This window comes from Megalobrama amblycephala, linkage group LG7 (assembly GCF_018812025.1).
Source record: "Megalobrama amblycephala isolate DHTTF-2021 linkage group LG7, ASM1881202v1, whole genome shotgun sequence".
Lineage (NCBI taxonomy): Eukaryota > Metazoa > Chordata > Actinopteri > Cypriniformes > Xenocyprididae > Megalobrama > Megalobrama amblycephala.
Window position 1 is genome coordinate 19364894 of NC_063050.1, and position 14371 is coordinate 19379264.

General features: G+C 35.9%; 1 protein-coding gene across 4 annotated transcripts in view; it reads right to left on the reverse strand.

Moving 5' to 3' along the window:
* The window catches only part of sorcs3 (sortilin related VPS10 domain containing receptor 3), a 287643-nt gene that overhangs the window by 26942 nt on the left and 246330 nt on the right, over positions 1 to 14371 (reverse strand). For all 4 annotated transcript variants that reach the window (XM_048196352.1, XM_048196354.1, XM_048196355.1 and 1 more), the window contains 4 exons: positions 10234 to 10420; positions 5638 to 5771; positions 5179 to 5302; positions 2771 to 2883 (listed from right to left, as the gene is read on the reverse strand). In XM_048196352.1, the coding sequence (XP_048052309.1) occupies positions 2771 to 2883; positions 5179 to 5302; positions 5638 to 5771; positions 10234 to 10420 (558 nt within the window). The remainder of the gene's footprint in view (positions 1 to 2770; positions 2884 to 5178; positions 5303 to 5637; positions 5772 to 10233; positions 10421 to 14371) is intronic.

Sequence of the window (14371 nt, forward strand, 5' to 3'; positions counted from 1 at the left end):
AGTCCATTTATTATTATTATTATTATTATTATTATTATTATTATTATTATTATCATTATCACTACTATCATTGCCATTACTATTACTGTTATTATTATTACCAATGCTACTGCCGTTACTTCCACTCCTGCATCCACTGCTACTACTAATACTATTATTATTATTATTATTGCTGTTGCTTTACATTGTATTGATGTCTATTTATCATTTAGTGCAGTCACATTTATTCCTCCCACAACAATACAAGGAAATTTAAATAATAATGAAACTGATTTAACTGATCTCTGTACCTGCTGAAACTACCACAACCATACATCTACAGGTTTTTTTTTCTGTTTTTCTCTCCCTGTCTTCTCCTGTCTTTTTATATGTGTATATATCTGTCACAGTTTTTTTTTTTTTTTGTATAAGTTACTATATCACATTGTTAATGTTTTTGGTCAATAAAAAAAGAAGCATAAATCAAAGAAAATATGGTCAAAACCAATTTTCCAGCAAGGTAAAAAAGTAAAATAAAAAAGTAATTAAGTTTGCCCTTTTGCTATGCCAATTGCTTCTCTTTAATCTAAACAATATATGACATATGCAATTTAATAAATGATACAATTTAGATATTAAAACACTGCAAAGAGACATTAGAATATAATTTATGCCACCAATAGCCCCCCCCCCTCTTCTTCTTCTTTTTTTTTTTTTTATTCTTTTAAGAATAAATAAAAGAAAATATGGCCAAAACCAATTTTCCAATGGGGTAAGACAAATACATTTCATTAAATTTTGTCTTGGTGCTAAGCTGATTGTTTTCTCTGATGTAAAGGAATGTTTAATCTAAAAAGCATAATAAAACACTTAATTTAATAAATAATTGTTTAAAATGACATTAAAACACTACAAAATGTCATTTTCTGAATAAGCTTTTTTTTCTTGTTTTACAGTGGAAACAATCAACCATAATTTTATAAGCATAAAACAACAAAAAATATGGACAAAAATCAGTTTGGGTTAAGACGTCCATTAATGGGAAGATTGGCATCTCTTTTGAATGTCTTTCACTTGTGAATAATCTTCCTCATTGTAGAATGATGGACTTCAATTTTTTTGGAAATGGCCGTATAACCTTTCTCAGATTGATGGCAGCAACAACTGCTTCTCTAAGATCATTGCTAATGTCTTTCCTCCTTGGCACTGTGTTAACACACACCTGAAGTCTCCAGACGCTCAAACTACCAGAACTTCTGCTTTTATAGAAGTGATCATTTTTGCTGATGGTCAATTAATAAAAGACATTTGATTAGCAGCACCTGACCATTACTTACCCTCTTAATTCCTATGTTAACAGTAAGGGTGTCCTTAGTTTGTCACCCATGGCTTTTCCATTTTGGCATAGTTTTTGTTAAAGGTGCCCTATAACTTTTTTTTAAAAGATGTAATATAAGTCTAAGGTGTCTCCTGAATGTGTCTGTGAAGTTTCAGCTCAAAATACCCCATAGATTTTTTTAAATTCATTTTTTTTAACTGCCAATTTTGTGGCATAATTAGAAATGAGCCGATTCAGGGTGTGTGGCCCTTTAAATCTGGTGCTCCACGGCCCAAGAGCTCGCGCTTGCCTTAAACAACATAAAAAAAGTTCAAACAGCTAATGGCTCAAAATGGATCTTTACAAAGTGTTCGTCATGCAGCATGTCTAATCGCGTAAGTACAGTGTTTATTTGGATGTTTACATTGATTCTGAATGAGTTTGAGGCTGTGCTCCGTGGCTAACGGCTAATGCTACACTGTTGGAGAGATTTATAAAGAATGAAGTTGTGTTTATGAATTATACAGACTGCAAGTGTTTAAAAATGAAAATAGCGTGAATACAGTAAGAAACGATGGTAACTTTAACCACATTTAACAGTACATTAGCAACATGCTAACAAAACATTTAGAAAGACAATTTACAAATATCACTAAAAATATCATGTTATCATGAATCATGTCAATTATTATCGCTCCATCTGCCATTTTTCGCCATTGTCCTTGCTTGCTTACCTAGTCTGATGATTCAGCTGTGCACATCCAGACGTTCTGCCCTTGTCTAATGCATTGATCATGGGCTGGCATATGCAAATATTGGGGCGTACACCCCGACTGTTACGTAACAGTCGGTGTTATGTTGAGATTCGCCTGTTCTTCGGAGGTCTTTTAAACAAATGAGATTTATATAAGAAGGAGGAAACAATGGAGTTTGAGACTCACTGTATGTCTTTTCCATGTACTGAACTCTTGTTATTTAACTATGCCGAGATAAATTCAATTTTTGAATCTAGGGCACCTTTAAAGAAATAATGAGTCATGTGTTGTTGTTTATCTGAGATTTTATTTTCCAAATTTTAATATCTGACAACTACCAGATGATTTTTTATTATGTCCTGATATGGAAAACTATGGAATTCAATAGGGTGTCCTTTCGTTTTCGCATGACATTCAGATCAATATTTAATGTCCATGTACTTATTACCGTCTACATTTATTTTGTGATTCTGACCGGCTGACTTTGCATTATCCTTTCTAGGGATGTTTACTTATTGTGCCAAGAAAACAAGGCAAAAATACAGATTTATTTATTTGTTTTTCAGCGAAAGATAACATAGAAGAGAAGTATAAGGGAAAAGGACAAAGGATAAGACAAAGACAACAGGAGATATTTGACCAGAATATCTGGGAGCTACAGAGATGAGCCAGGAAAAGACAGTGAGAGATGAGATGGATAGAATAAATTTCCACTCACCTGGAGAACAGCCTTCTTAATTACCCGACCCACATCCTGTCTCCACTCTGGGATGTCGGGGTTGGCCTCATCCAGATTAGGAGAGAAAGATAAAAGAAGTGATTTGAAGAATTCTGTCACAGAGGGAGAGAGAAGCAGAGGCAGACAGACCCTTAATTCTTTTTTTCTCATAAGATGCCAAACACCTTCTATCTGCTGTGATTTGTTCCAGATGATTTAGTCGAGCTGTAGCAGAGTTATCATTACTGACAGGTATGGAAAGGTTAGCGCTGATCACAAAAATGATTACAGTCTATTTGGCAGTTGCCAGAAGGGAGCTTTTATGACTAGCTTGCAGTGACAATTTCCTGTAATTCTGAACACTCAGAAAGCAGCAATAATACAGCTCATCAAGTATATATACCATAGAAGAAAACTGTTACCATATTGTTAACATGGAAGAAAAAAAAAAGTTAAACTAAACAATGACTAAACATACAGTATATAGCCCTATATATGTATATCATTCAAAAAAATCATTCACATTTTGTCATTACACATCAATCAGATAACCTGACAATATTTAGTTTCTCGTTGAAGCATCAATAACGAGCATACACTTTTTGATTTATGCATTATGGGCACCTTCTGCCAAATGGACTGAAATAAAAATGAACTCTCTTAAAACACATTTCACATTCTTACTTAATAGTTTCAATCAACTTTCTCCACAGTAATAGTGACATGCATGCTTCACCTGAGAATTCTGTCATTTTTCTGATAAAGAAAAGTCTTTCATATTTCCGCCGCTTCTCAAATCAAGTATTGAATAGAATTCTGTTGTCAAAATGATGGAAGCGGAAGATTGCCTGGAAAATCCAGCCTCACCACTGTACCAGCGGATGAGTCTGGTCGGCCATTTAATCAATTTGATTTCTAGGGCGGAGCAAATCCGAGCAAACAGGAAGCGGAGTAAACCAATCAGAGAAGGGCGGATATGACGTTAGCAAAGCAACAAGAGAGTCAACCACGAAAAGTAAATAATTAATGTGTTTTTGGTCATTTAAAACTGAATTCACGGCTGAATAGAACAAACTCTTGGGTCTCGTGTGCGCCATCTTTGTTGATATTGAAGGGACTTTCGCCGCACTAGAGTGACGTCACTGAAATAAACAAATCTGATTGCACGGTATGGTTTGGAGTTGACTCGAATCACGACGGAGGGCGGACTGACCAGACTGATATATTTTGTAGAAGATATATCAGTCTGGCCTTGCCAGGCAAAACGGAAGAGACATTTAAAAAAAAAAAAAAAAAAAAAAAAAAGGAATAAAACGGCAGACTTCATCTTGCTGAGATTAATTTCATAGCTAGCATTTTATTTATTCTAAATATTCAAAATAAAATAATACTTTCACAAAATAAAATAATATTTGGAGCATTTAGGAAGTGTGCAAGTCATTTCCTTGTTTCGATTAGTTTTTTTATTATTATTATTATTGCAATTGTTTTTGATACAATTTGAAATTCTGAAAAATTGATAAATTCCTGTCACAAAATGAATATGAAAATGTTTGTTTATTTCACTCTTTATTAAGATTATTAACAATTAATAAATAAAAAAAGATTATTAACAATTAATAAAACAATTAATATCTTTTTTAGTTTAAGATTGAACGTCTGGGTTTGGGATTGGAGTAAAACAATAAAATAAACACAAAAAGGCATTTGAAAAGTAGCAAATAAATGATGAAAGGCATAGTGAAAAGGTTCAAAGACAGCTTTAAAGGTTTAGATCACCCAAAAACGAAAATTACTCATTAATTACTCACCTTCATGTCATTCCACACCCGTAAGACCTTTGTTCATCTTCGGAAAACAACTGAAGATATGTTTAATGAAATCTGAGAGTTTTCTGTCCCTCCAGAGATCCAAAGCAACTACCACTTTCAAGGTCCAGAAAGCAAGTAAAGACATCATTAAAGTACTCCAGTGCGACTCAATCTGAAGCGATGTGAGTGCTTTATTTGCGCAAAAAAAACAAACATAATTTACCACTTTATGAAAATATTGATCTGCAACGAGCGTTCACAAGAGCATCACAACACGTGTTTTGTGTTCACGTGAGAGCTGACATTGCTGCGTGAACACACTTTGGATAATATTATTTTGCAAATAAAGTGGTAAATTATGATTTTTGCACAAAGCACTCGCGGTGCTTCATAAAACTGAGGTTAAACCACTGGAGTCACATGGAGTACTTTAATGATGTCTTTACTACCTTTCTGGACCTTGAATGTGGAAAGTGGATCTCTATGGAGGGACAGAAACCTCATGGATTTCATTAAAAAGACCTTCATTTGTGTGAATTCCAAACTGGCCCTACACCTGTCATAAATATTATGTTATATCTGAATGTGAACACCTACCTTGTATGGCAATGGTTCTGGTGTCCTGTAGTATCGAGTCTGCTGAGGAGACCTGAACAGTCACGGTGATCATGCCCTCGGTGCTGAACGTGTGGGAAATACTGCTGTCCAATGTAATTATTGGCTAGCACCACAAATGTAGAGGATACAAAACAAAAACAATTAAAACTCAATACAGCGGTAAACAAGAAATCACATTTTTTGATATTTGTAAGCTCGATGACTTCCTTAAAAAGCAAACCCTTTTAAAATGAACAGTGCCAACAGCTTTATTGTTGTAGCAGGGCGAACAAGCATAAACTAAAGAACACATCTAAATACCACAAAAACGACAAGAACAAGAACTACATTATTAACGGTTCATTGCTCTTGTTCTGTTTATTTTCCAACGTAAAACGTCTCGGAGGCCTTCGCTCAACAAAGCGAGGCAGAAAATCTGTAATTAGGAGCTGGTTGTACCTCCGTGTTGTTCCCCAGCCACCAGAAATAGGTGAGCGTTCTGAAATGAGAAGGCCAGACCACTGCCGTCAGGTTCACCTCCTTATTCTTAATGACCACATATGGAGCCAACAGCTGAATATGCTCCACAGGGCCTGAAAAACACACACACTCACGCTCAATACAAGAACAGGGAACAGGGCAAGGGGTGCAAAAACTAAATATTTTGCTAAATCAAATCGCCGGTGGCTTGAATAACTAGTCGACTATTTGGTCTCGTATAATTAGACTGGTTTCGGCTTCACCCGACCCCAATTGGACGCTGTTCAAACAGAGCTAGATGGAGAAACAGAACGCAGGGGTATCGAGACCTGTTTTTAAAAGTTTTAGTATCAAGTATTTTTAACTTGGCACAGCATTTTAGAAACGCAACACTCGCAGTGGGATGCTCAAAAAACAGCGCCAAGAAGTTAGTCAGCATGTGTATGGCTGTAGCGGAGGTGTTTTTCTTAAGGATGAATTTAAACAAGCAACTTTTCCAAGAGAGTTTTACTGGGTTAACTGTCTAACACCTAAAGCACAGCACACTAATTGAAGCACTAGTGCTAAAAATGACAAAACTAAAAAAAAAAAAGAATATAGACAAACTATTTGGACAAGCAGTCTACCTTTGCAACCCATAAATTGTTAGTTCGCAGTCGCAATGGCCAAATGATCATAAAATATGAAGAAAAAAAAAAAAATCTGTTCTGTCATTTACTCATCTGTGATCTATCCATATTGTTTACCCTTCCCATGTGCAAGTTTATATATATATATATATATATATATATATATATATATATATATATATTTTTTTTTTTTTTTTTTTGCTATAAAATAATTCTGTACCCATCAGGAAATAAAAGTTGGACTTAATTGCTCTCATCTGATCACAAGTGCCCACCCCTGTTTGTTTGTGAAAAGTGAAGATAAAAGCTGTAATTAAGCACCGCAGTCTACTACACCTGCGGAGCTGGAGGACACATGCAGATTTTGGCAGAGCAACTGTATGAAAGTCACCTACCAAGTGTATTGTACACATTATTTTTGTTTGTTTGTTTAAGAGATGTTTATTCAAAGTTTGCATACCAATGTTCTGCCACTTTATTGCCTGTGTGGCTACCAATCTGTCTGTACAATTGTACTTACTCAACAGAGTAGACAAGACAGTCTTTGAGTATTTGATGTAAATATTTTGTTCTTTTTGCTGGCTAAATAGGGTAGGACATTAGTTAATAACTGGGTCAATTAGATAGATAAAGATTTTTTTTTTTTAAAAATCCTTAAAACATGAAGCAATAAATAAATAAATAATAAAAAATATTAAGACTTGTTTTCAGAGAACATGTCATAAATTAGTTTGTTTTCTTACCCTGAATTAGTTTAGAATTATTTTTTGTATTTTTGTGTTTTAAGCATACCCTTGTGAAAAGAAGTGTGCTTAAATGTATTATGTATCTTAAATGTATCTTAAAAGTATACATTTTATATTTAAAAAAAAAACATGTTATTAAAAAATAAAAGAGTACTTAAAAAGAGTACATTCTAATGGCATTTAATGACTTAACACACTTAAAAGCACAATATGTAAGATTTTTATATTAAAATATCTAAAAACCACTTGCACAGTGTTATATATTTAATTCAATTGTGTACTTAAATTATCCTAAATGTTTCCAAGAATTTGTAAATTCAGAGAAATTCACAATTTTAAATAATACCCGTCCCTTTCTTGTCACTTGTCGCCTGTCAATGACGTATTATCTGCGTTATCCCTGGTTCCGCTTGTGTTGCATAGTAACCATGGCAACAGACGCAGACAGCTACGTAAAGTCTAGCGGCACGCTGTTTTTCGTTCAAACATTATGCACCATGGCAAACAAACTATGGGACAAAAGGAGAAATAAAACGAGGATCAATATCGGCGTGGCGTTTTGCGACAAACTTTGACTTGAGAGAGATGAAGCTCTAGCACGTTATTAGACAAGGTAAGCAAATGTAGGCTACATAAGACTAATCAATGTTATATTACTAACATTATAACATGATGAAATGTTAGAATATCATAAGTATAATATTCTAATCTTGATCCAGCTTACTGTTAGTCTCATTCAGCCAACCAACTAATACAAAGTATAACATTGCAACTTTCAACATGCTCAAATGCATGATAGTGTAACGTGAGACCAAGTGAAACAGCGCTGCGTTACCTCACAATTTTAATTCGTCAAATAAACTGACCTGTATGAATAGGATTTCAGCACGTGCGAGTATTTCGGAAGAATGAAACGTCCTCATTCGTTATATCCCCTGGGACTCGCGTGTGGCACTGATATCTGTCTCTCATCAGCAATCGCGCCCGCGACTCTCGGCCACTGCTTCATACCACAGTGATGTTAAAAAACATGAATGCATTCACTCATCCATAAACATTATTTAGATCCATCACCATCAGCATGACGACAAGTTCCATGAGTCCACGCTCATTCACTGCGTCACCTCTAGCGGCGAAAAAATACATTGCCTTCAAGTACATTTTAAAAATATTTTTTTCTGATAATGTCAAATTAAATGATGTGATATTGCATTTAAAGTTAAAAATGTCAAACATGCATTCTAAACTGCAACTTCATCATTACAAATGTGTAATTACAAATATATTTAAATGCATGATATTACATTAAGTCTATTTTAGTTTGCAATAAATGCTTGTCAGTATATTCAGCAATACACTTTAACCATATTTCAAAGACAATTTAGGTAATTATAAAATTACATATAAAGATGCTCTTAATTTCTTAAGTTTAGGGGGGAAAAACACTCAAAATTGTAACTGCATTTACTATAAATTTAAACTATAATACATTTTCATTTAATTGCAATTAACAAACATTTAAGGGTAAAACATTCCATTCTGTTCACACTAAAGTATATTCTTTTAAAGCGCATTATCAAAGTCCATTTAAGACAAGTCATTTCACTCGGCGACCATCTTTGAAATGCCTCTCGGGCATCCTTGGCATCATGCAGCTCCAAAGCTGTTCACCAAGCCTTCGATTAAATTTCATATTTGAAATCACCACTGAAATCTGACAACAGCAACAAAGTCTCGTAATTTTTTTTCCAAACGCTCGAATCATGACAAAAAAACCTGTATTTTTATGCTGGACCAACCTAATGCGCATGCGCAGACCTAAATGCGCGTCTCTTGTGCCTCATTTCGGAGGCGCGCGTCTGACTGTTTCTATAGAAACCGGTGCTTCTAACGGCCGCTGCAGCGTTGCGCGATGACTTTGCCAGTCTGCGACTGGCTCTTATTTAGAAGGCGAGACTTAGTCCGCCATATTGCACGTTACACTTTCTCCCATTCAAAACAATACGAGTGAGACGTCTTGTGTTATTCTATAGACCACTTTGGAGCAGACGTCACAACTACGTCACTTGCAGCTGCGCGCGCATACTGGTTGCAGAAAAATAGCGGTAGCAATTGAAGGAAAATGTGCAAAATCCACAGAATAAGAGAAAAATGTTTTGTTGTGCCTCTGGATGTTGGAATCGGAATGCAAAAAATATAGTCTTCATTTTTAAAGAAAACCATCGTTGAAAACGTCCTTTGAAGCTAAACGGAGACGTTTCACAGACTGGACTGACAACACCTGCAAGGATTAGTCTACTATTAAAGCAGGAATTTGATGTAAACAGTAAGTCTACATAATATTTACATATGCAGTTCAGAGGACATACATACATAGCAGTTACAGCATGAAATAATTATAATTAAAATAATTTAAACCTATAATATTTTACATAGATAACTTTTAAACATAATTTTTTATTTCACAATTCTGACTTTTTTTTTTCTTGCATTTGCGTGTTTATTACTCCCAGTTCGCAGTTACTCCCACTTTATAACTCGCAATTGTGAGTTTATTTCACAATTCTGAGGGGGAAAAAGTCAGAATTGCGGGATAAATTGCAATTTAGAAAAGACAGAATAACGAGTATATCTCACAATTCTGTTTTTCTTTGTAAGAAATGTGAGATGTAAACTCAGATTTGCGAGAAATAAAAGTCAGAATTGTGAGATATAAACTCGAAATTAACTTTTTTTATTCTTTTATTTAGTGGCTTCCATAGACTTTTACTGCTCAACTGTCATTTTCTGCAACCACTAGGCTCCGCCCACAAAAAACGTCGCTGTTTGCAAACACCAAATTGGTCTATAGTCTTTGGCATTATTTACTTAAGTACTCCTTTTAAAAGTATGTTAAATGGTACTCTTTTTTTTCACAAGGGTAAGCTAAATTTACTGCTTGGCAATTTTGCCAATGAGGTAAAAGTAAACCTGAATTCAAACTCTATTCTCTGACTAACAAGTCTTAATATCTCACTCAATGTAACACCGATAAAATAATCTTCTTTTATGACGTTTAGATGCAAAAATGCTATAATTATATTATGATATAATTATTTAACATCACCTCATAAAATGATAACTTTTGGCACCTCTGCAAAATGGAGAATAAAAATAAATACTGAAGTTGGCACGCATTTGTGTGTATGTGTGAAACCTACACGTCACATGCAGGTAGAGGGATGAGGTGTCGAACCCGAGGCTGTTCTCAGCCAGCGCTGTGACTCTGAAGATACCAGCACTGCGGTACACGTGCCTGATACCCTCCTGCGTCCAGCTCAGGTTGGAGTAGGACACCGCCGTTCCGTCCCCAAAGTCCAGCTGAATGTTTGTCCTCATGGAGTCGCCCTAAAACAACAGGCAGAGCCAAGCCGAATTATTACAACAACTCTTTAGCACACTTTCTTTAATGACTGTGTCTGGCAGCTGCGACCAAAAACAGCTGCGGGTAATGTCACCATTCTGCTTACACAGACACTGTCCCATCTGTTTTCAGACACAAAGCATTGTTTTCAGCCCCTGAGTTCATTCCTGCTATAACTCTACCTCATATATGAAATGAGGTGTGTGAAATCAGAGACAGGAGTCGCTTATTTACAGAGAAAACAGTCATTGTATCAAATGAATGACCTCTCAGTGAGCATTTCAACTTCCTGTGGGAAGCAGGCATATTACTTTTCATAGGTAATTTATATTTTATACTTTATATTGTGTTTGTTTGGTGTACAGTGGAATATCAGATATCCTGATGGGTCAATTGCAATCCACCGCAATCATAATTGCTGTTTATGAGATACAATATTGCACAGGGAATATACTTGTAAATGTGACTCACATGACTGTAAGTGAATCTGCTGTCAAGTAAATTTCATAAGAGAAAAGTAAATGTTGGTAGGTGAGTGGAAAAACACGAATCTTCAATACATTTTTTTTTTACTATTTATTCCAATCCAAACACTCATAACAGTGTGCCATACATACACTTTATATGATTTTTATATGATTTACTTATACAAAATTAGCATATCATACTTTATTCTGCTACAAAGTCGAGGATGTTTAATGCTACAGTAAAATAAAACCCATTTGTTGGATTAATGGTGAAAGTTTTCCTGTATCCAGCACATCAGATTACTGAAAGTCAAAAAGTGACAAAAGTGTCTTTCATTTTTTAACACCAGTGTTACATACAGAGTTAAAAAGACGTTGACATCAACGCATGTACCAGATCTGCTACGCTGCTGCCGGAGCAATGGTTGCTGCTGCTTATGCGGAGCAAGTACAACTCGCTTCTGCTAAAAGCTCAGAACATAAAATTAAAGGAAACATGTTGCCGCTGCTAGAGAGACGGAGACCCCCCGTAGCAGATTTAGGCAGGTGGTGCTGGGGAGGTGGAGGGCCAGAATGAGAATTTGCATAGTGTGCAGAGATTGTGCATTTGTTGGGTTGCGTTGTGGTTATATAGGGAAATAGGAATGGATACGTGAAATCAATTGACTGGGAACAAACCAATCAGAATGCGAATAGAGCTCCATGGCTGAACTATTCATTTATATAAATTAAAATGGACAGATGTAAAATTTAATATTTCAAGTCTATCATACAACATGTGATCATTCACATTCAATACAAACATTAAATTATATAACTTTTATTTGGGAATTATTTTAAATGCTTTTGAAAATGCTGTATTAAAGATTTATGCAACTCATGAGTCACAATTCAGGCCAGAAAATATAGAAATCCTTTAATTAAAATCCACAGATATCAGAGCTTATACGTGTTGCATATCTTCTGACACTTGAACGGCCTTTGGTGCAACTCCTTAAACATCTGCACCAAAATCAACCATTAGCACTAATTATAAATATAAAACTTAACCAGCCATAAAAACAATAAAAACAGAGAAAAGAAAGATGAGGAGCAGGAAGTTTAGATGAGTCCATGCCTTGAACCATCTCAAAACACTTTTATCTATTGTACTTGAGGCTCTACATCTGGTTATGGGTTCCCCATGCAACGAGAGAAGGAACACTGAAGCGTAAGTATGTGTGTGCAATATTCCCAAATCCGTGTTTACGCTTTCCCAAATCCCTCTCATTTCTCTCTTTCCGCCGTTAGCACATTGTAAGCTAATGCTATTGGGATATTAATTTGTAACACTGCATTAGCAGCACATGAAGGAAAGTGGGCGGGGTGGGCTGTTTATGCCCTGCATAATGACAAATCCAAAGCTGCCTGGTTTATTTCTGTCTGTTTGCTTTTAGGCACAGCTGACTGTGAAAAGTGGCCCACCTCTGTGCGCTTCTGCGCAAGCATGTGCACCGGGTTGCTTTTCAGATATTTCACACCACTTTGTGCAGAAAATCATAACTACACTATGGGAGGAGAAAGGACAAGATGACTGACAGGAGAAACAGTCAGTGTAATGACGGTAGGACACAGTTTGTGCTGAGATCATGAAGTCCAGACAAAGTCCATTTTAAAGGAAATGCACCCAGCAGCTATTTCCAACTGCTTCACAGCAAAAAAAAACAAAACAAAAAAAAAAACAAATGAAAAATACAATACAAATTTATTAAGAAAAATATTGTGATATAGTAAAACTTCAAAGAGTTAGGGGTCAGTAAGATTTTTTTTTTTTTTTTTTTTTCCTGGAAGAAATTAATACTTTTTTATTCAGCAAAGATGTGTAAGGGCCGCCCAATCGGCCCAACGGCGGTTTCCCACAGGACGGGGAAGATTTCTTGCGCGTTCGGTCTTTTCAGTGTGGCAAATTAATATAATTCCAAGTAAACTTTTATCTGACTCCATGTTATTATGACCGCAAATTTAGTTTAGAATGTCAATTGATTATTGGTCATTTGTATAATAATTTAGCTCTACATTTGAATATTCTATTTAACTCTTATTGTACTCGTTCGTTCGGTTCTCAGAGTTGCACAGGGTCCTCGAACTGGCCATTCATTAATTATACGGGCCCACGATCAAAAAATCGCCAGTCTTGGTCACTAGACAGAGGTAATTGACTAAACTGTTTAGAAGGCCGCTTTCATGCTTGCTCTATCTAAAAGTATTTTCCTTAGTCCCCTGTATACACTAGAATTAAAGTAACACTAACTCTAGTCAGAGGTCATAACCACTACTACAGATAAGCCGACCAATATTACTTCTCTTATAGTAGGTGGTTTGGTTATGCCATGGTTTCCCACGTACACTTAGCTAGAGTAACATTACATTAAACAGAGGCAAGGCTCACCCTATTTAGGTTGGTCGATCAACATTTTGTTGCCCTAAACGGAAATTCCCTTTTTAGCCTTTACAGTCTAAGTACACTTGAACTAATGCCAAGCGTTAGCCGGAACTCTAAAATCACAGTTGGTGCGCCCTATGCTCTGCTCAAAACTGGACTTTAGTCCGTTACTAACCTGATGCAGATTTGCGGTAACAATGGATACATCGTAATCTACTGAAGTCAATAATTTCAGAGTAAGTCAGAATAAAATCAAATGTGACAATTTATCAGTCAGGTAAATGTATCATGCCAATTACATAATCAATTTACAGATGATCAATACAAAACATCAATTGCTCAGAAATAGAGTAAGATGCATACCTGACATTAGAAAAATACACATGCAATGTGGGCTTCATCTGAATACAGAGTTGCCCCGAGCCTTTTGCAACATTTCTTTAAATACTCAGACCAAGACAAAACATCCCCCAATGTGGGGCATGAACTTACAATCAGAATTTGCATTTACTAGGGTCACAGACCTAGGGAGTTCGCACCTTGCTGTGGAACAGGAGGTAGTTAGGACCGTGGGAAAGAGGCACACCCATGGTTGCAACCAAAGTATTTCTAAACTCTTAAAACCTTTTAATACCTTTGGTTTACTTCCATGTAGACAAGATCATTGTACCAGTTGCATTTCAAACGATACCAAACATGACTGTTAATTCACTTGCATTGACAGAACATTATAATTTGTATATAATCTTTTTAAGTGAACTGAGTGATGGGACGAATGGGTAAGGGGAAGGAAGTGGGGGAGAAGGAGCAAATGTGAAGGAAGGACAGGATGGAAAGAAGCTTTTCCGCAACTTCACTCTGTGGGGTGTGGAGACAAATGGCTGTATGTGTTTGTGCTGTCCATATCTCAGGAGATCAAAGTATCTGAGGTTCTGTTTATCTTACAGATGCATTAAATCAGAATCAGAATCAGAATCAGAAAGAGCTTTATTGCCAGGTATGTTGTTTACACATACTAGGAATTTGTTTTAGTGACAGAAGCTCCA